The 13,930-nt window shown below is 46.8% G+C and overlaps 1 protein-coding gene across 7 annotated transcripts in view; it reads right to left on the bottom strand.

Annotated features, from left to right (window-relative positions):
- KIAA1210 (KIAA1210 ortholog) overlaps positions 1 to 13,930 on the bottom strand; it is a 58,490-nt gene that overhangs the window by 36,031 nt on the left and 8,529 nt on the right. For 6 of the 7 annotated variants that reach the window (XM_077889816.1, XM_077889813.1, XM_077889815.1 and 3 more), the window contains exon 2: positions 934 to 1,004. In XM_077889816.1, the coding sequence (XP_077745942.1) occupies positions 934 to 1,004 (71 nt within the window). Of the gene's footprint in view, positions 1 to 933; positions 1,005 to 3,462; positions 3,597 to 13,930 lie in introns of those variants that run through there. The other variant, XM_077889811.1, reaches the window with a different exon arrangement.

Raw genomic sequence — 13,930 nt, 5'->3', positions numbered from 1 at the left:
TTATCAAGATGCACCGCATTGCCACCTTCTTTTGTAGGCATCTGTCTAGCTCATATCCAAAAAGATAGGTCAGTTGGTAATTGGGGCTGTCTTGGTGTAGAGGCCTATCATTCATTTATTTATTCATTCATTGATTAAATATTTGGGGGTACCGAAGGACTCTCTCTGAGACCCAATTAATCAATGGTGACGCAGACATGAAGACCCAAACCCTGCCCTCAAGGATCTATGCATCAGGTTAGGCATCCCCTGCCCCACATCATCAGTGAAATCAGGCCTCTAGGAAACCACAGGAAGGTTCCATTCTGTTCTTCCAGACCACGTCCTCCACATCACACACTACTTCCACAAAAATTGAAGAACAAGACAGTGAACTGTTACATTTCATTCTGTCTTTAATCAATGTCTTATTTTATGTCCAATGGTTCCTTTGGCAGGGGTGTGGAGTCAGTGAAGCTTATCATTGTCTAGTGACTTTTACCTCCCTCATGGTCGCATATCCCTCATAGGTGGTTCCTCAAATGAAGAAATGGACACACATCTGAGTAAGTTTTACAGAAGAAGTTTTGTAAATTGAGTCCTACTTAGCCAAAGCCTGTGGGTGCATCTTTTGTTTGTATTCTCCCTTTATTCCTCAAAGTACAAATTTAGCTGTTGGTTAAATCTGGATCACTAGCTACAGTACAACCTCAGTTGAATCTCTCAGACATGGTCTACTCTCATTTTTTTTCCCGGATTAAGCAGAAATACTTCTCTTACCTTAGTATGCAGAACCTGGTAACCATCCCAAAAGAAGATTGAAGGCCTCAGATAAACCTCTTCTGATATCAGAGTTGGACCCAAAAAGTTTGCTTGTGACTTGATTTTTTCTTAGGAGTTAAATGTAGTAAACAAATCTAGTTCTAGTTTACAAGATATTACTGGGCTACTTACCATCCTCGCTGGCCTCCAGAACCTCCAGACTTCCAGAAACTTCACTTAGTGATTCAGCCATACTAGTATCACTAAAATATTGAGTGAAAAAGCAAAAGATCATTATTTGATATCCAGGGTAGTTTTACCCTACCCCTTATTCTTCCATTAGACTCTTAAACCATTCAAGGAAAACCAGACAAAGAGAATTGCCATTAGGGAAAATTACCCTTCCTTAAAAAGATCATAATTTCATGTATATGAAATGTCTAGAACAGGCAAATACATAGACACAGCAAGTGTCTTGCTTGGGGTTGGGAAAATGGGTTTGTTTGTGAATAATACATCTAGGAAATACTACTTGCAACAAATATAGATATAAGGACCAACCTTCTTAATTTGTCAAGAGCACGTATAAATCAACAAGAGACAAATGACTCCGTGTAAAAGAGGATAAAGGATACAATTGGCAGTGTATGGAAAAAGAAATACCAATAGTTAATAACCACATGAAGAAAGACCCTGTCCCACTCCTAATGAAGGAAATGTAAATCAAAAGATCAGGTTAATATTTCCACCTATCAGATTGTCAAAAAAGTTTGACATTCTAATTCTAATGATGTTCCATTGCCGACAAGGATAAGAAACATAAACACTCCCATACACTATGGAGTGTAAACTGCTCTGTGAAGAACAGTTTCGCAGAATCAAGAGTCCTTAAAATGCACATACCTTTTGATCCAGTACCATTGCTGCTAGAACTTTACACTGTAGATATATTCACACTTGTACACAGAAACATACATGCAAAAATTTTTATCACCGCATTGTTTTAAAATAACAAAAATGGGAAACAATCCAAATGGCCATTAAAAGGCTAATTCTCCCATGACTCTTATTCTATGTCATGGGAGAATCACCTGTCCTTGTGCTTTTCTCCATCAGTACAGATCATCGATTGAGCATCAACTGTAAATTTTCCATTTAATCTAGCCTTCTAGCAAAAGCTAGGGTCAACAGGCCTAGGGAAACGTGTCTGTGGATAATCCAATATTTATAAATCAATGCTGACGTTTTTTATGGGAGTTTGTGTGGGGTCAGGAGGGGGACCTGATCAGTACCCTAACCCAGAGAAAGCCTGCTCTATATTCATACACAGCTTGGAAGCTGTAGAAAGGCGGGCAGAGGGGATCCCTGGGTGGCGCAGTGGTTTGGCGCCTGCCTTTGGCCCAGGGCGCGATCCTGGAGACCCGGGATCGAGTCCCATGTCAGGCTCCCGGTGCATGGAGCCTGCTTCTCCCTGTGCCTATGTCTCTGCCTCTCTCTCTCTCTGTGTGACTATCATAAATAAATAAAAATTAAAAAAAAAAAAAAAAAAAGAAAGGCGGGCAGAGATGGGCCTCATAAGAGCTCCCCCTAGGGTCTTGATCTGACTGAAGTACCATCAAGCAGCAGGGTTAAGTAGGTTCTGGAGCCTCCCTCCCCACCCCAGATCTGCTCTGCTCCCAGACATAGTTAAACTGCCATTGCTATTTCGTGGATGGACTCCAGGCCCGTGTGGTCCAGCCCTCCAGCCATAAGCCCCTGATACATCTCCAGAGGTAGAGAGGGATGCCTGTAGGCTCTAAGGTGGCTTCAGACCCTCTTAGCAAGAAGTCCTAATATTTCCTACAGTGAGTGTTCTTTCTTATCGTGATGAGTAATAAACACAACTCGTTTGACGACGGGTGTGATCCTGGTGGGCTTTGGCTGAAAGGTATTGACATTCGTTCAAGTCACTCAAGTTCTATGAGCTAGAATCACAATTCTGCGTGAAAATGACTTAATCCCAAGCCCACACAATCCTCACTAATGGTCACACGCATACACGCATGCACACACACAAAAGTTCTACCTGGAGATTTGGGAGGAGCAAAGGGATAGTAAAGTTCAGAGGCCCCTCAGAAATTCCAAGGGAGGATAGGAGAATTCCTTGGGCCAGGAGCAATTCACATCACGGGTGAGATCCTGGGCCACCTTCATAAACATGGCAGCACTCCCACACCCAATACTAAGGAAGGCTTTTTCGACACTGGGGAAATAAACTGTCTCTGAGCTTTGGAGAAGTCCGTAGAAAGGGAGTCTGCCTTCCAAAATACCGGGCCACAGTAGGCTAATATTGTCCTTAACCCATCCAACACTGTCAGGGCTAGAAGAAAGGTAAGCAACAGTCAAAGAGAAAAATACAGAAGCCAACAGGGAGAACAAAGAGGACATCTTGGCAGCATCTGAATCCCTTAGGGCACTTACTAGAGTCACTCAAGTTGACTAACTCTTGAGTGTAGACTGTCTCCGATTCTGCAAGGCACACCTGCCTCATCCTCCCAAGCAAATCCCAAATGCCTTGAAGAAGGCACCGCCATCAGCTGCGCTGTCTCCCTGTCTCCATCAACCAACCGAAAACCACAGGGAAACACACACACCTCCTCTTGATTTGAAATTCTCTTACCACTCCACGTCTCCGCATCTCTTTCAAGCAGAGCTTACAAGAGGCATGTCATCCATACTTACTATCCTTCTGTCTTCGCTTATTCTCCTGGGCTCGCTCTCTTCGGGCTCCAGACCCAAAGTGCCTACAAAGCCCTCGACCAAACTGATTCTTGTTAAATGAGGCCACGGGTGCTTTGATTTCCCTGTGACATCAGCCACTCCCTCCTTATTTGAATAACTTCATTGCTCTGCCTTTTTGAACATTGCACTCCCCTCATTTTCCTCCGATCTCATTGGCTGTTCCTCCTCAAACTCCTTCACTTGGATCTTTCACCTCTCCCTGGATCCGAAATATTGTTGCTCCTAAAGGCACTGTCCTTGGCCCTCTGTATCTATTCCTGCTTCCTCAACCGGGGCCCTTCAGTAGATACATGACCATGAGCCACAACAGCAAGCCACTGTGTAGCTTGCTTCTAGTAGCCCCGTTTAAAAAAGCAAAAAGAAATCAGTGACGTTGGGTAGAGCCGAAACATTATCCTATTTTATTTAACTCAACAGAACCAAAATAGGAGCCTTTCAATGTGTAATCATTACAAAACGAATATCAAGGGGACATTTGACATTTTTTCACGCTAAGTCTTTGAAATCGGGTTTGCATTTCACACATACAGCACATCTCAATTAGAGCTGGCCAATTTCAAGGGCTCAGGGTCACGTGTGGCTAGTGGCTACCACGTCCTAAGTGGTCTCATTCAGACTGGAAGTACCATCTATATACTGGACTCCATGGTATCTCTCTCTAGCCTGGATGTCTCCTCTGTACTCCAGAGCCCTATAACCAACTGCCTGGTCGACACCTCCAACTAACAGTGCATGGAACTCTTGCTTTGCCTCATACCCATCCTCTGCAGTTTTCCCTAGCTCTGAAAAACTTCAGATTGAAATTTAGGAGCTCTTGATTCCTCTCTTTCCATTGTATGTATGCCACATCTAATCTGATAGTAAATCCTATGAGTCCTCTTTGCACATATTTCTATAATTTGACCATCTCTGTCCTCGTCTGAGCTGTCATTGTCTTGTTGCTGCATCACAGCAATGATCTAGCTTGTGTCCCAGCTTCCATTTTTGCCTCCCTATTCTCCACACGGTGGCCAAATCAGTCACATGTACCCCCTGCTAAAACCCCCCTAGTGGCTTGCCACCATGCTCAGAGCAAAGTCCCAGCTCCTTACACCTGGGGCCTAATGTGATCTGACACTAAGCCTCCTGACTACCAATTCTGCTCCCTCCCCCCACCCTTTCTCCCTCTGCTGCAGCCTCATTGACTGCACCAGGCCCTTTCAGTCTCAGGATCTTTGCACTTGCTGCTCCCTTTGCCCAGAAGGCTCTTCCTCCAGCTAGCTACATGGTTGACTCTTTTGTAGCTTTCAGGTCAGCTCAGTTGTTTGCTCCCAGAGAAGACCTCCATGACCACCCTAGTTAGAGCCCCCAGTCTCTCTCCATCACATGACCCTTTCTGAACATCTTTATAGCCCTCAGTGCTACTTGAAATTATATTTTATATTAATTTACTTGTTTCTCATCTGTCTTCTCTGCTGGAGTGTAAATTCCATAAGGTCGAAGGCCTTGTGTATTTTGTACATCACTGGATTTCCCAGCCCCTAGAATGGTACCTAGCACACAGCAGGCACTCAATAAATGATTGCTGCCCGAATGCCTAAATTCAATAAAAGAAGGACAGGGAATGTAAGAGCCATCGTTGTGGACAGAAATTTCTTAGAAGTAGAGGCATACTGTTGGAGGCAGAGGAACACTTGGCCTGGGGGAGGGACCCCCTGATTCCCACCTTTTTGAGGCCTCACTTCACTCCTAGCCAGGTGGGCCCCACTCGTAGGTTATTCGCCATCCAGAACCAAGCACATTTGGGTCCCCCCTGTCCTCGGTGTAGAGAATCCACTCCTAGGTGTCCCAGCCACCAGCATCCTAGTAGAGAGCCCCACTACACTAGGCTGGACCCAGAACCTCACGGAGGAGGCTTCAGGAATGGGCACCTTGCCTCCTCCTACTCTCCCACTGGCAAAACTTCTTTTCGGTTGCCCCCGCCCCCGGCCCGGACTAACTTTATTGACCAGAACTTGGCTTCTCATAGGGACATCATTGTATTTCTTTCATGTGTCTCATTGTGGCTAATAGAAATCTAAAGTGACCTTGTTCCTTTGTTACAGCAGGGCTCTTTCAGAGTGGCCTTTCGACCACCTCATCTGGCCTCTACTTTTGTATATTATATTTAGCAAAAACTCTTTGTCAGCTCACTGATATCTCAAAAAAGTCACAATGTTTGGTCTCAAATACCAGCTTGACTCAGACCCTCCCCTGCTTAAACTAGTTTATCAACTTCCCACTGCTGGCAGGATGGGAGGCAAGTTCTTGACATCCAAGGCCCTCTGCAACCTGGTCTCCCCTGCTCCCCTCCAGTGAACCAGAAGTCCACCCCTACTCATACCCTCATGGCCAGAATTACCAGTCATTCCTCAAACACACCATGTTCTCTTACGTTTAGTGCTCTGTGTGGGCTGTCCACTTGGCCTAGAACATTGACCCCCTGATCCCCACATCCTTTAAATCCTACATGTTCCTCAAGATCCAGCTCAAAGGTCACCACCCATGTCCCACGCCCTCGGACCTTTGCACATGCCTCTCTCATAGCTTATATCACCTTGAAGACAGGGACCACATCTTGCCTATCTGGATGTCACCAGCACCTAGCACAGTACCAGGCACACAGAAGGTGCTCGCTGCAATTTTTTATGGATGGATGAACGCAGGAGCAGGGAGTAGGGGAGGAACTGCAGTAACAAATAGGAAATCGGTGGGAAACATGGTCCCCCCCTTTTTTTTTTACATGGTCCCCTTTTTTAAACACATGGAGACAATATGAGACAGGCTTTCAGTAAAAATCCCCTCCGCACGAAATCCATGAAAAAGCTGTCAAGCTGAGTAAGGAAAGAGGAGGTAATGTATGTTTTTATCCTGTAAATGAGAGGCCTTCAGAAGCACTTCCAGGGAGCATAAAGTCATGTAATAATGGTCATCAGGAAGCCTGGCCCAGCAGAGGCATAAAGTTCCATTATGGGTCAGCATTTCAAGGCTTGCTTGCTCTCTCTCGGCCAACCCTAGACACATAGGCCTCACAGCTACCTTCTGCTTCTCAAAATATCTGACTTGAGGGCTGAACAAGGGGGAAAAAGAGAAACAACACGAGAATAAGGTCTGTCTTCTGAGGCTGTTGAAATGTCTTAACCACAGCCAGGTTTCAGGTTCAAGGATTCAGAAGATTTTGCTTGACAGCTTAGCCGCCTTCCCAGAGTGGGGAATGCTAATGGAAAGCAGCTGGCCTCGGTGTTTAGAAAATAATCTGATAGGCCAAGGTGCTTTTTCATAGAGTCTGTGGTGGGAAGAATTCTAAGCGTGCCTATCCTGCAAATCCCCTCCCCTTGAGTATGGGTGGGCCTAGCCTAATCAGGTAAGCTCTCTTTAAAAGCATGTCCAGAGGTTGGATACAGAAGTCAGAGAGATTTGAAGCCACGCAGATACTCTCTTGTTGGGCTTGAAGGAACCCCCTGCTATGTCGTGGTGAGTAAGGACCACATGTCAGGGAATGGCAGGTGGCCTCCGGTATAGGCAAACAAGCCTTAGTTGACAGCCAGCCAGAAAGTGGGGACCTCAGTCCACCTTCACAACCTCATAAACCTGAATGCAGCCTCCAACCAGTCCATTTGGAATAAAACCTTGAGCCTCAGATGAGCCCCCAGCCACAGCTGATCCGCTGAGTGCAGCCTTGCGAGAGCCCAAGCTCCTGCCTCACGGACACTGAGAGGGAGGAAATCTATACTGTGTGAGACACCAAAATGTCACTGGCTACAGAGCAATAGAAAATGAACACGAGCCCGAGGGGCGCCAGCTCTAGTTGAGGAAGAAGGCAGAAATGGGGTAGGGTTTGGAGTCATGTCAGCTGAAACCCAGAACTTGGTAAATAGCCCTTGAGGGGATTATTGTTCCCTTCCCCCAGCCAGGGTAGTTCTAGAACTTCTGGCTTACGCTCCCAGGAGCAGAGTTGAGCCCCCTCGTGGCATCCTGGGTGGAGGAAAACAATCTTGATGGTCATTCATCCTGGTCTGAGAGTCCTTGGGTAGACAGCTGCCCAAAGCAGAAAGTGCCACATAGCTTGGGGGCCACCTTATATGAAGTGACATCTTCAGTGACTTCCGCAAAGCCACAACCCCGAATGCCCATGGGTGTCAGGAGGAAGGCATGCAAGAGGGATAGACGGTCACTTCTCTACACTCCACAGCCTCACCTGTGGGTGTCTGACCACCAGAACCATCCAGCAAATGCCTCAGCACACTCTAGGGAAAGCAAAGAACCTGGCCTAAAAGCTTCTTTCTGCCATTTCTCCAGTGGCCTCGAAGCCTAGCTGATGGGGAGTCCCATTCTGTCTTGTCAGCCCACATATAGTATGATAAAGTTTCTGTTCTTGCTGTCAAGGGTGATTAATATTACCCAATTAAGAGGCACCTGGGTGGCTCAGTGGTTGAGCATTTGCCTTTGGCTCATGTCGTGATCTCAGGGTCCTAGGATCAAGTCCCACACACATCAGGCTCCCCACAGGGAGCTTGCTTCTTCCTCTGCCTATGTCTCTGCTTCTCTGTGTGTATCTCATGAATACATAAATAAAATCTTAAAAAATATTACCCAATTAATACAATAACAAAACTGTGGAGCCCCTACTCTGTGCCAGGCAAGCACCGTGAAAACTGATTTTAGGGGTGTCGGGGTGACTCAGTCGATTGGGCATCTACCTTTGGCTCAGGTCATGATCCCAGGGTCCTGGGATTGAGCCCCATGTCGGACTCCCTGCTCAGTGGGGAGTCTGCTTCTCCCTCTGCCTCTGACATTCCTGCTCCATCTCTCTCACCCTCTCTCTCAAATAAATAAATAAAATCTAAAAGCAAAAGAAAAACCCCTGGTTTTACATGCATTCTTCACTGAACCCTCACAAAAGCCCTATGAGGTGGGCATTATTGTTTTCATCCCCATTTCCCAAATGAGGAAACTGAGTCTCACTGAAATGAGGTAAGCTGCGCAAGGTTGCACACATAGTATATAACAGACCTAGAACTCACCTCCAGTTCTGGAGGATTTCAGAGCCAATGATTCTACAACTACAGTCTATAGTCAGCAAAATCTGGTGAGCATTAAATGCTCACCCTCTCCTGCCCCCAAAGAATCTCACATACTGGCCTATGACAGGATGGGCAAAATAGGACAACTAGCCAGGTTACTCTCAGCCCCTACCATCTTGACAAGATTCATTGGCCATTTTAACAATGAAGAATATTGCCCCAAATGGCTCACTAGACACACATATTGCAATGATCCATCACATGGGCCCCTGGGGCAGCCAGGCTGAGGTAGGGTACCAGCTGGGGGAGAAAGAAGCATGTGGACCCTGGGGGGCTCAAGGTAGAGCCAGAATTGAGTCAAGGGGCCCTGAGGATGGAATTCACACCTTTGGGTGTGTGTGTCGGGTGCCAAGAGCTCTGGTCCCCAACTCTCTGCCTGAGCTCAAGTGTACCCCAAGCAGAGTGTGTCTGTGGCTTTTGATTGTATGAGATATTTGTTGAGGTTGCTGTTATTACAGCTCCTAGCAGTCAATAATCCATCAGTTTGGAGGTGGAGGATTGTGTGAAAAATCTCCAAGGTGGGAGGAAGGGCAAAAGGAGAAAGAGGGTGGTGGTGCTGGTGAGGACATGAGTTCCATATGGCTGGTTGGACTCTGTGGGCCACAACATGGATGCTTCCTGACCTTTGAATTTGAAACACCCCTAGAAGAGGAGACATGGGGATTCGTCTTCTGGCAGGGGAGGTAGAGGAGATAAAAGAGGGAGAAAATCCAGCCACTGGAATGTTGCCCCCATGCCAAGCCTCGTGTCTTTTACAAAGGCAACTTGTAGCTTTTTAGTTTCATCTTAAACCCGCGGGGTGGGGGTTGGGGCAGGCAATCTCAGTTTTACCTCCTGGTTATGATAAATAGTCCTCAGCCTCCCAGTTCCCAGAACAGAGGTCCCAGAGTGCACTGTGCCTTAACATGGAGGGGATGGATGGGCAAGGCAGGGGGTGGGGGGAAGCTGCCTGCAATGGGCACGTGCCCCTTGAAATAATGCATACAAATCTAAGAGCCCTGGCCATTCTTGGTCAAGGTGATATTGAGAGCCTAAGGCCCCAGATTTCCTTAACTCTTAACCCCACAGACATCCCTGCAGGCAGGCAGAGACCCAAAGGTTCCCTGATCCACAAATCTCTCCCCTTCCCCTATCCATGGCACTGTTCCTCTCTTTCCATGTGGCCTCGGATACCCATCATTGGAATCACTCCCTCTGAACCAGGCAACAAAGTCAGAACAGTCTTTCCCAAGGCCTCTCCTAGCCAGAAAGCTAAGATTCCTCTTTGCTACCCCAAGGTCTTTATGCAGACCTACTACAGGCTCAGACCTGCAATGACAAAATATGGCAGTTAACACTTGCTGGACAGCTAATATGGGCATGCATCATCTCATTCGATCCTCGGAACAATCCTATGAGGCTGGTACCATTTATTCTTGGTCCTCCCCATTCTGTAGATGAGGGAGCCCAAAAGGCTAAGTAACAACCTAGGGTCACACACAAGTCCACAAGCAAGGCGAGAGAGTCTGATTCCAGGGCCCATAGGTGCTACATAAAATGACCCTTGCTGGCAAGAAATAAACCCACGTGAAGAATTTGAGAGCAGTATTTGATTAGGAACCAGAAGGCTTGGGTCCTAATTTTGCCCTTCCAACAGATTATCTTTGGGGCCTGGCCACAAAGTCATACCTCCTCCATACTGGACCTCAGTTCCCACATTTGTCACATCAGGAGGTGAGACTAAATTATCACGTGTTCTCTTATGGCATTTTATGACAAGGACCCAAAAGCTAAACTCTAGGGTATTGACTGCATATAGAAGGGGTTTGTAGGCCCCAGGAGTCTTGGAACAGGAAGCCGGAATATGCGTGGCTTGTACGTGCAGTACGGGGGAGGGGGGGGCCGAGGGCGGAAAGGATGCCAGGGGCCAAGATTAGGCCAGAGAAGTGTGTCCAAAATACATCACCAAGCCAAGCCAGAGAGCTAAGATCTCCAAGTAAAAGAACAAGGAAAGGGGAGAGTGATGGGGAAGAGCTGGTGGAAGAATCGGGGAATGGGAGGCGTGTGACCACAGAAAGTTCTAGAGGGTGATTTTGTGGGTAGCTCCATTTAAAGCAGTACAAGGGACAAAGAGGGACCTAGCCGCACAGGCTGGAGTAATCATGAAAGGCCTGACAGATGAGGCCCACGTCAAAAGGGGCCATCTGCTGGGCAGAAACATTTACTGACAGCTTAAGCACTGAGGCACTTAAAAGTCAGCGTAGGTGAGTCGGGGTGGGGGTGGGGACAGAGAAGGCAGATGACAGCCACAGACCCTGGGTGATGGGGAAGAGCCCAAGGACTCTGGCCCCCAAGGATATGCTAGGGCACAGGTGGGGCTGGCCTCCCTTCCATCCCTCTTCTCTTGGCTCTGGTCTGGTCTCACACCTGACTCTCATACCTCTTTGGTGGTCCAGGGCCTGGAAAAGAAGCCAGAAGCTCCTGGAACAATCCTGACAGGCCACAGGAAGGAGGCTGTAGGCCCGGGGGACACAGGACAACAACTGATTTGGAAAAATGGAGCGCTAGACCAGAGAAGGAGGGACCTCCGGAAGGAGGGCCTGGAGCCAGGCCAAGCTAGAAGGCAGCTAGCCTAGGGAGAAGAGAAAGATGGCCAAGGGCAGAACGAAGATTCCCGGTACCCTTCTCCCTATGTTCGCTGCTGACCACAGAAGCAGAAAGGATCCCCAAGCGCAGTCTCTGTCAAGCATTCTCACCCCCACTCACACTCTCACTCAGCCCAGGCCACTCTCTGGCAGAGAAAGGAGTTGGATTGCCACTTGGAAGAAGTAAGTGATGGGTGCCGAGCTCTTCCCAATGGGATCACCAGCTCAGAGGAAAAGAAGAGTGGCAGGGAGAACTTGCAGAGTAGAAGTCTACCAGGCTTCCTTAAACTTTAGTCAGAATGGCCTGGGATAAGAAGAAAAGGACACACTGGGAGGAGGGCCTGGGAGGAGTGCTTCAGTGAGGGTGGGAGGTACCGACACTTTCCCCCCACATCCTCCCCCCCATGGATACTTGAGAGTGACGGGGAAGTATACAGCTGGCGTCCAAGGAATAAAGGAGATAGTGCGTGAAAAAGAGCCCAGTACAAAGAAAGGGCTCACTGAATAGTGGGATTTTTGAAACAACTACAGCAGACAGAGACGAGGGCATGAGAAATGGGTTGGAGGCGGAAGTCTACATCTTGTCTACCAAACACGGACTCATGAGTGAGGGGACTCTGATTCCTCAATGGTGACAGGCCCAGAGATCTGCTTGTTTGACAGGCTCCCGGGCAATCCTGAGGTAGAGGGGCCAGGCGCCCCACTTGGAAGAAATCCTGCTATGAATCATGTTGGACAGTGCACATGGCCAAGACAGAAAAGCTGGAGTGGGAAGCCATAAGAAGTAAACGGCAAGGCCCAATGGCATAGAAAAAACAATCTGAGTGATGTCTAGAGAGAACTGTGACCGTGAAGGAAGGTATTTTGTTTTTCTAATAAACATCTCTAAAATTTGAGCCTCCGATGAGGCCCACAGAAACTTTTGGAGAGTTGACCTCCCAGCTCTGCTATTAATTAGCCATGAGGCCTGATCACGCCAAATGCCTTCTCTGGGCCTGTTTCCTCACCTAAGGACTAAGGAATCCAATTAGACTTGGAGTCTAGGATTCCTTTTAGCCCGGGCATTCTAGGATTTTATGATTCATTGAGACAATCTACCTAAATTCCCAGTTCATCCCCAGAAAGGCCAGAGAGGCCCACCACAAGCCCTGCTTGCATTGGCCAAGAGGGGACCATCCTTCAGAGCAGACCCTTCAGAAGCCTGTCGATATTTTCAGCAAACTCTCCTACTTGCAGATTGTTTAGAAACCTAAGCTGGGTTTTTTTTTTTCCATTTTAAAAATGCAGAGGCTGTGGAAAACAGTATGGAGTTTCCTTAAAAAAATAACAATAGGATTACCATATGATCTAGTAGTTCCATTACTGGAATATTACTGATATTTACCCACATAAAACAAAAACGCTAATTTGTAAAGCTGTATGCACCCCTATGTTTATTGCAGCATTATTTATAATAGCCAAGATATGGGGACAGCCCAAGTGTCCATCAATAGATGAATGGATAAAGAAGATGTGATATATCAATCGATTGATATATAATGGAATATTACTCAGCCATCAAAAAAATGAAATCTTGCCATATGCAATAGCATGGATGTACCTACAGGATATAATGCCAAGTGAAATAAGTCAGTCAGAGAAAGACAAATACCACATGACTTCACTCATATGTAGGATTTAAGGAACAAAGCAAACAAATAAACAAAGAAAAAAACGAGACCAAGAAAATCAGGCTATTAAATACAGAGAACAAACTGGTGGTTGCCAGAAGGGAGGTAGGTGGGGAAGTAGATAAAGGGGATTCAGAGTACACTTGTCATGATGATCCCTGAGTAATATACAGAATTGTGCAATCACTATATTATACCCCTGAAATTGACATAACACTGTATGTTAATTATACTTTGACTTAAAAAAATAACAAAATATTTGCACAGGGTTGCAGGAGATTTGACTTAAGCTTCCCCACTTATTCTTTCCACCCCTTTAAAAAAATATTTTTAAGACCTTTCAAATCAGGAATCCATCACTATTAGGGAGCTAACTACCTCATCCCAAAGAGCTTCCTGCTTCCTCCAAGTCTGAAAGAGTGAACACAGGCCTTCTCAGCATGAAATAAGGTCTTGGATCTTTGACATTTGGCTTCTGGAGCCATAGGCACAGAAGAAACCAACATTCCGGGATCCCTGGGTGGCGCAGTGGTTTAGCGCCTGCCTTTGGCCCAGGGCGCGATCCTGGAGACCCGGGATCGAATCCCACGTCGGGCTCCCGGTGCATGGAGCCTGCTTCTCCCTCTGCCTATGTCTCTGCCTCTCTCTCTCTCTCTCTCTGTGTGACTATCATAAATAAATAAAAATTAAAAAAAAAGAAACCAACATTCCTCACACATCAAAGAAAAATTAGCTTCTTCAAAAACAGGTGATGGAGGTTTAGTGGGAATCTCCCCTCACTTCATTCCTTTAGAGGGCTTCTAGAGACCCCCTCTAAGTATCACACATGAATAGTGAACTAACACAGAAACCTCTGTCCATGTGCTTTATGCAAATTCAGGGAGAGCAGACTTCCTCTGCCTTCTCTTCTGAGCTCTGCTGAACATGTGGAGAGGCAGATGTGCCTGGGCTCCCCAACCCCATGGACATCAGACGAGTCCCCCTTTGACTTACTATTCTCCCCATTTTTCCA

The sequence above is a fragment of the Canis aureus genome, chromosome X (genome assembly GCF_053574225.1).
Source record: "Canis aureus isolate CA01 chromosome X, VMU_Caureus_v.1.0, whole genome shotgun sequence".
Lineage (NCBI taxonomy): Eukaryota > Metazoa > Chordata > Mammalia > Carnivora > Canidae > Canis > Canis aureus.
This window is presented reverse-complemented; position numbering and strand designations above follow the sequence as displayed.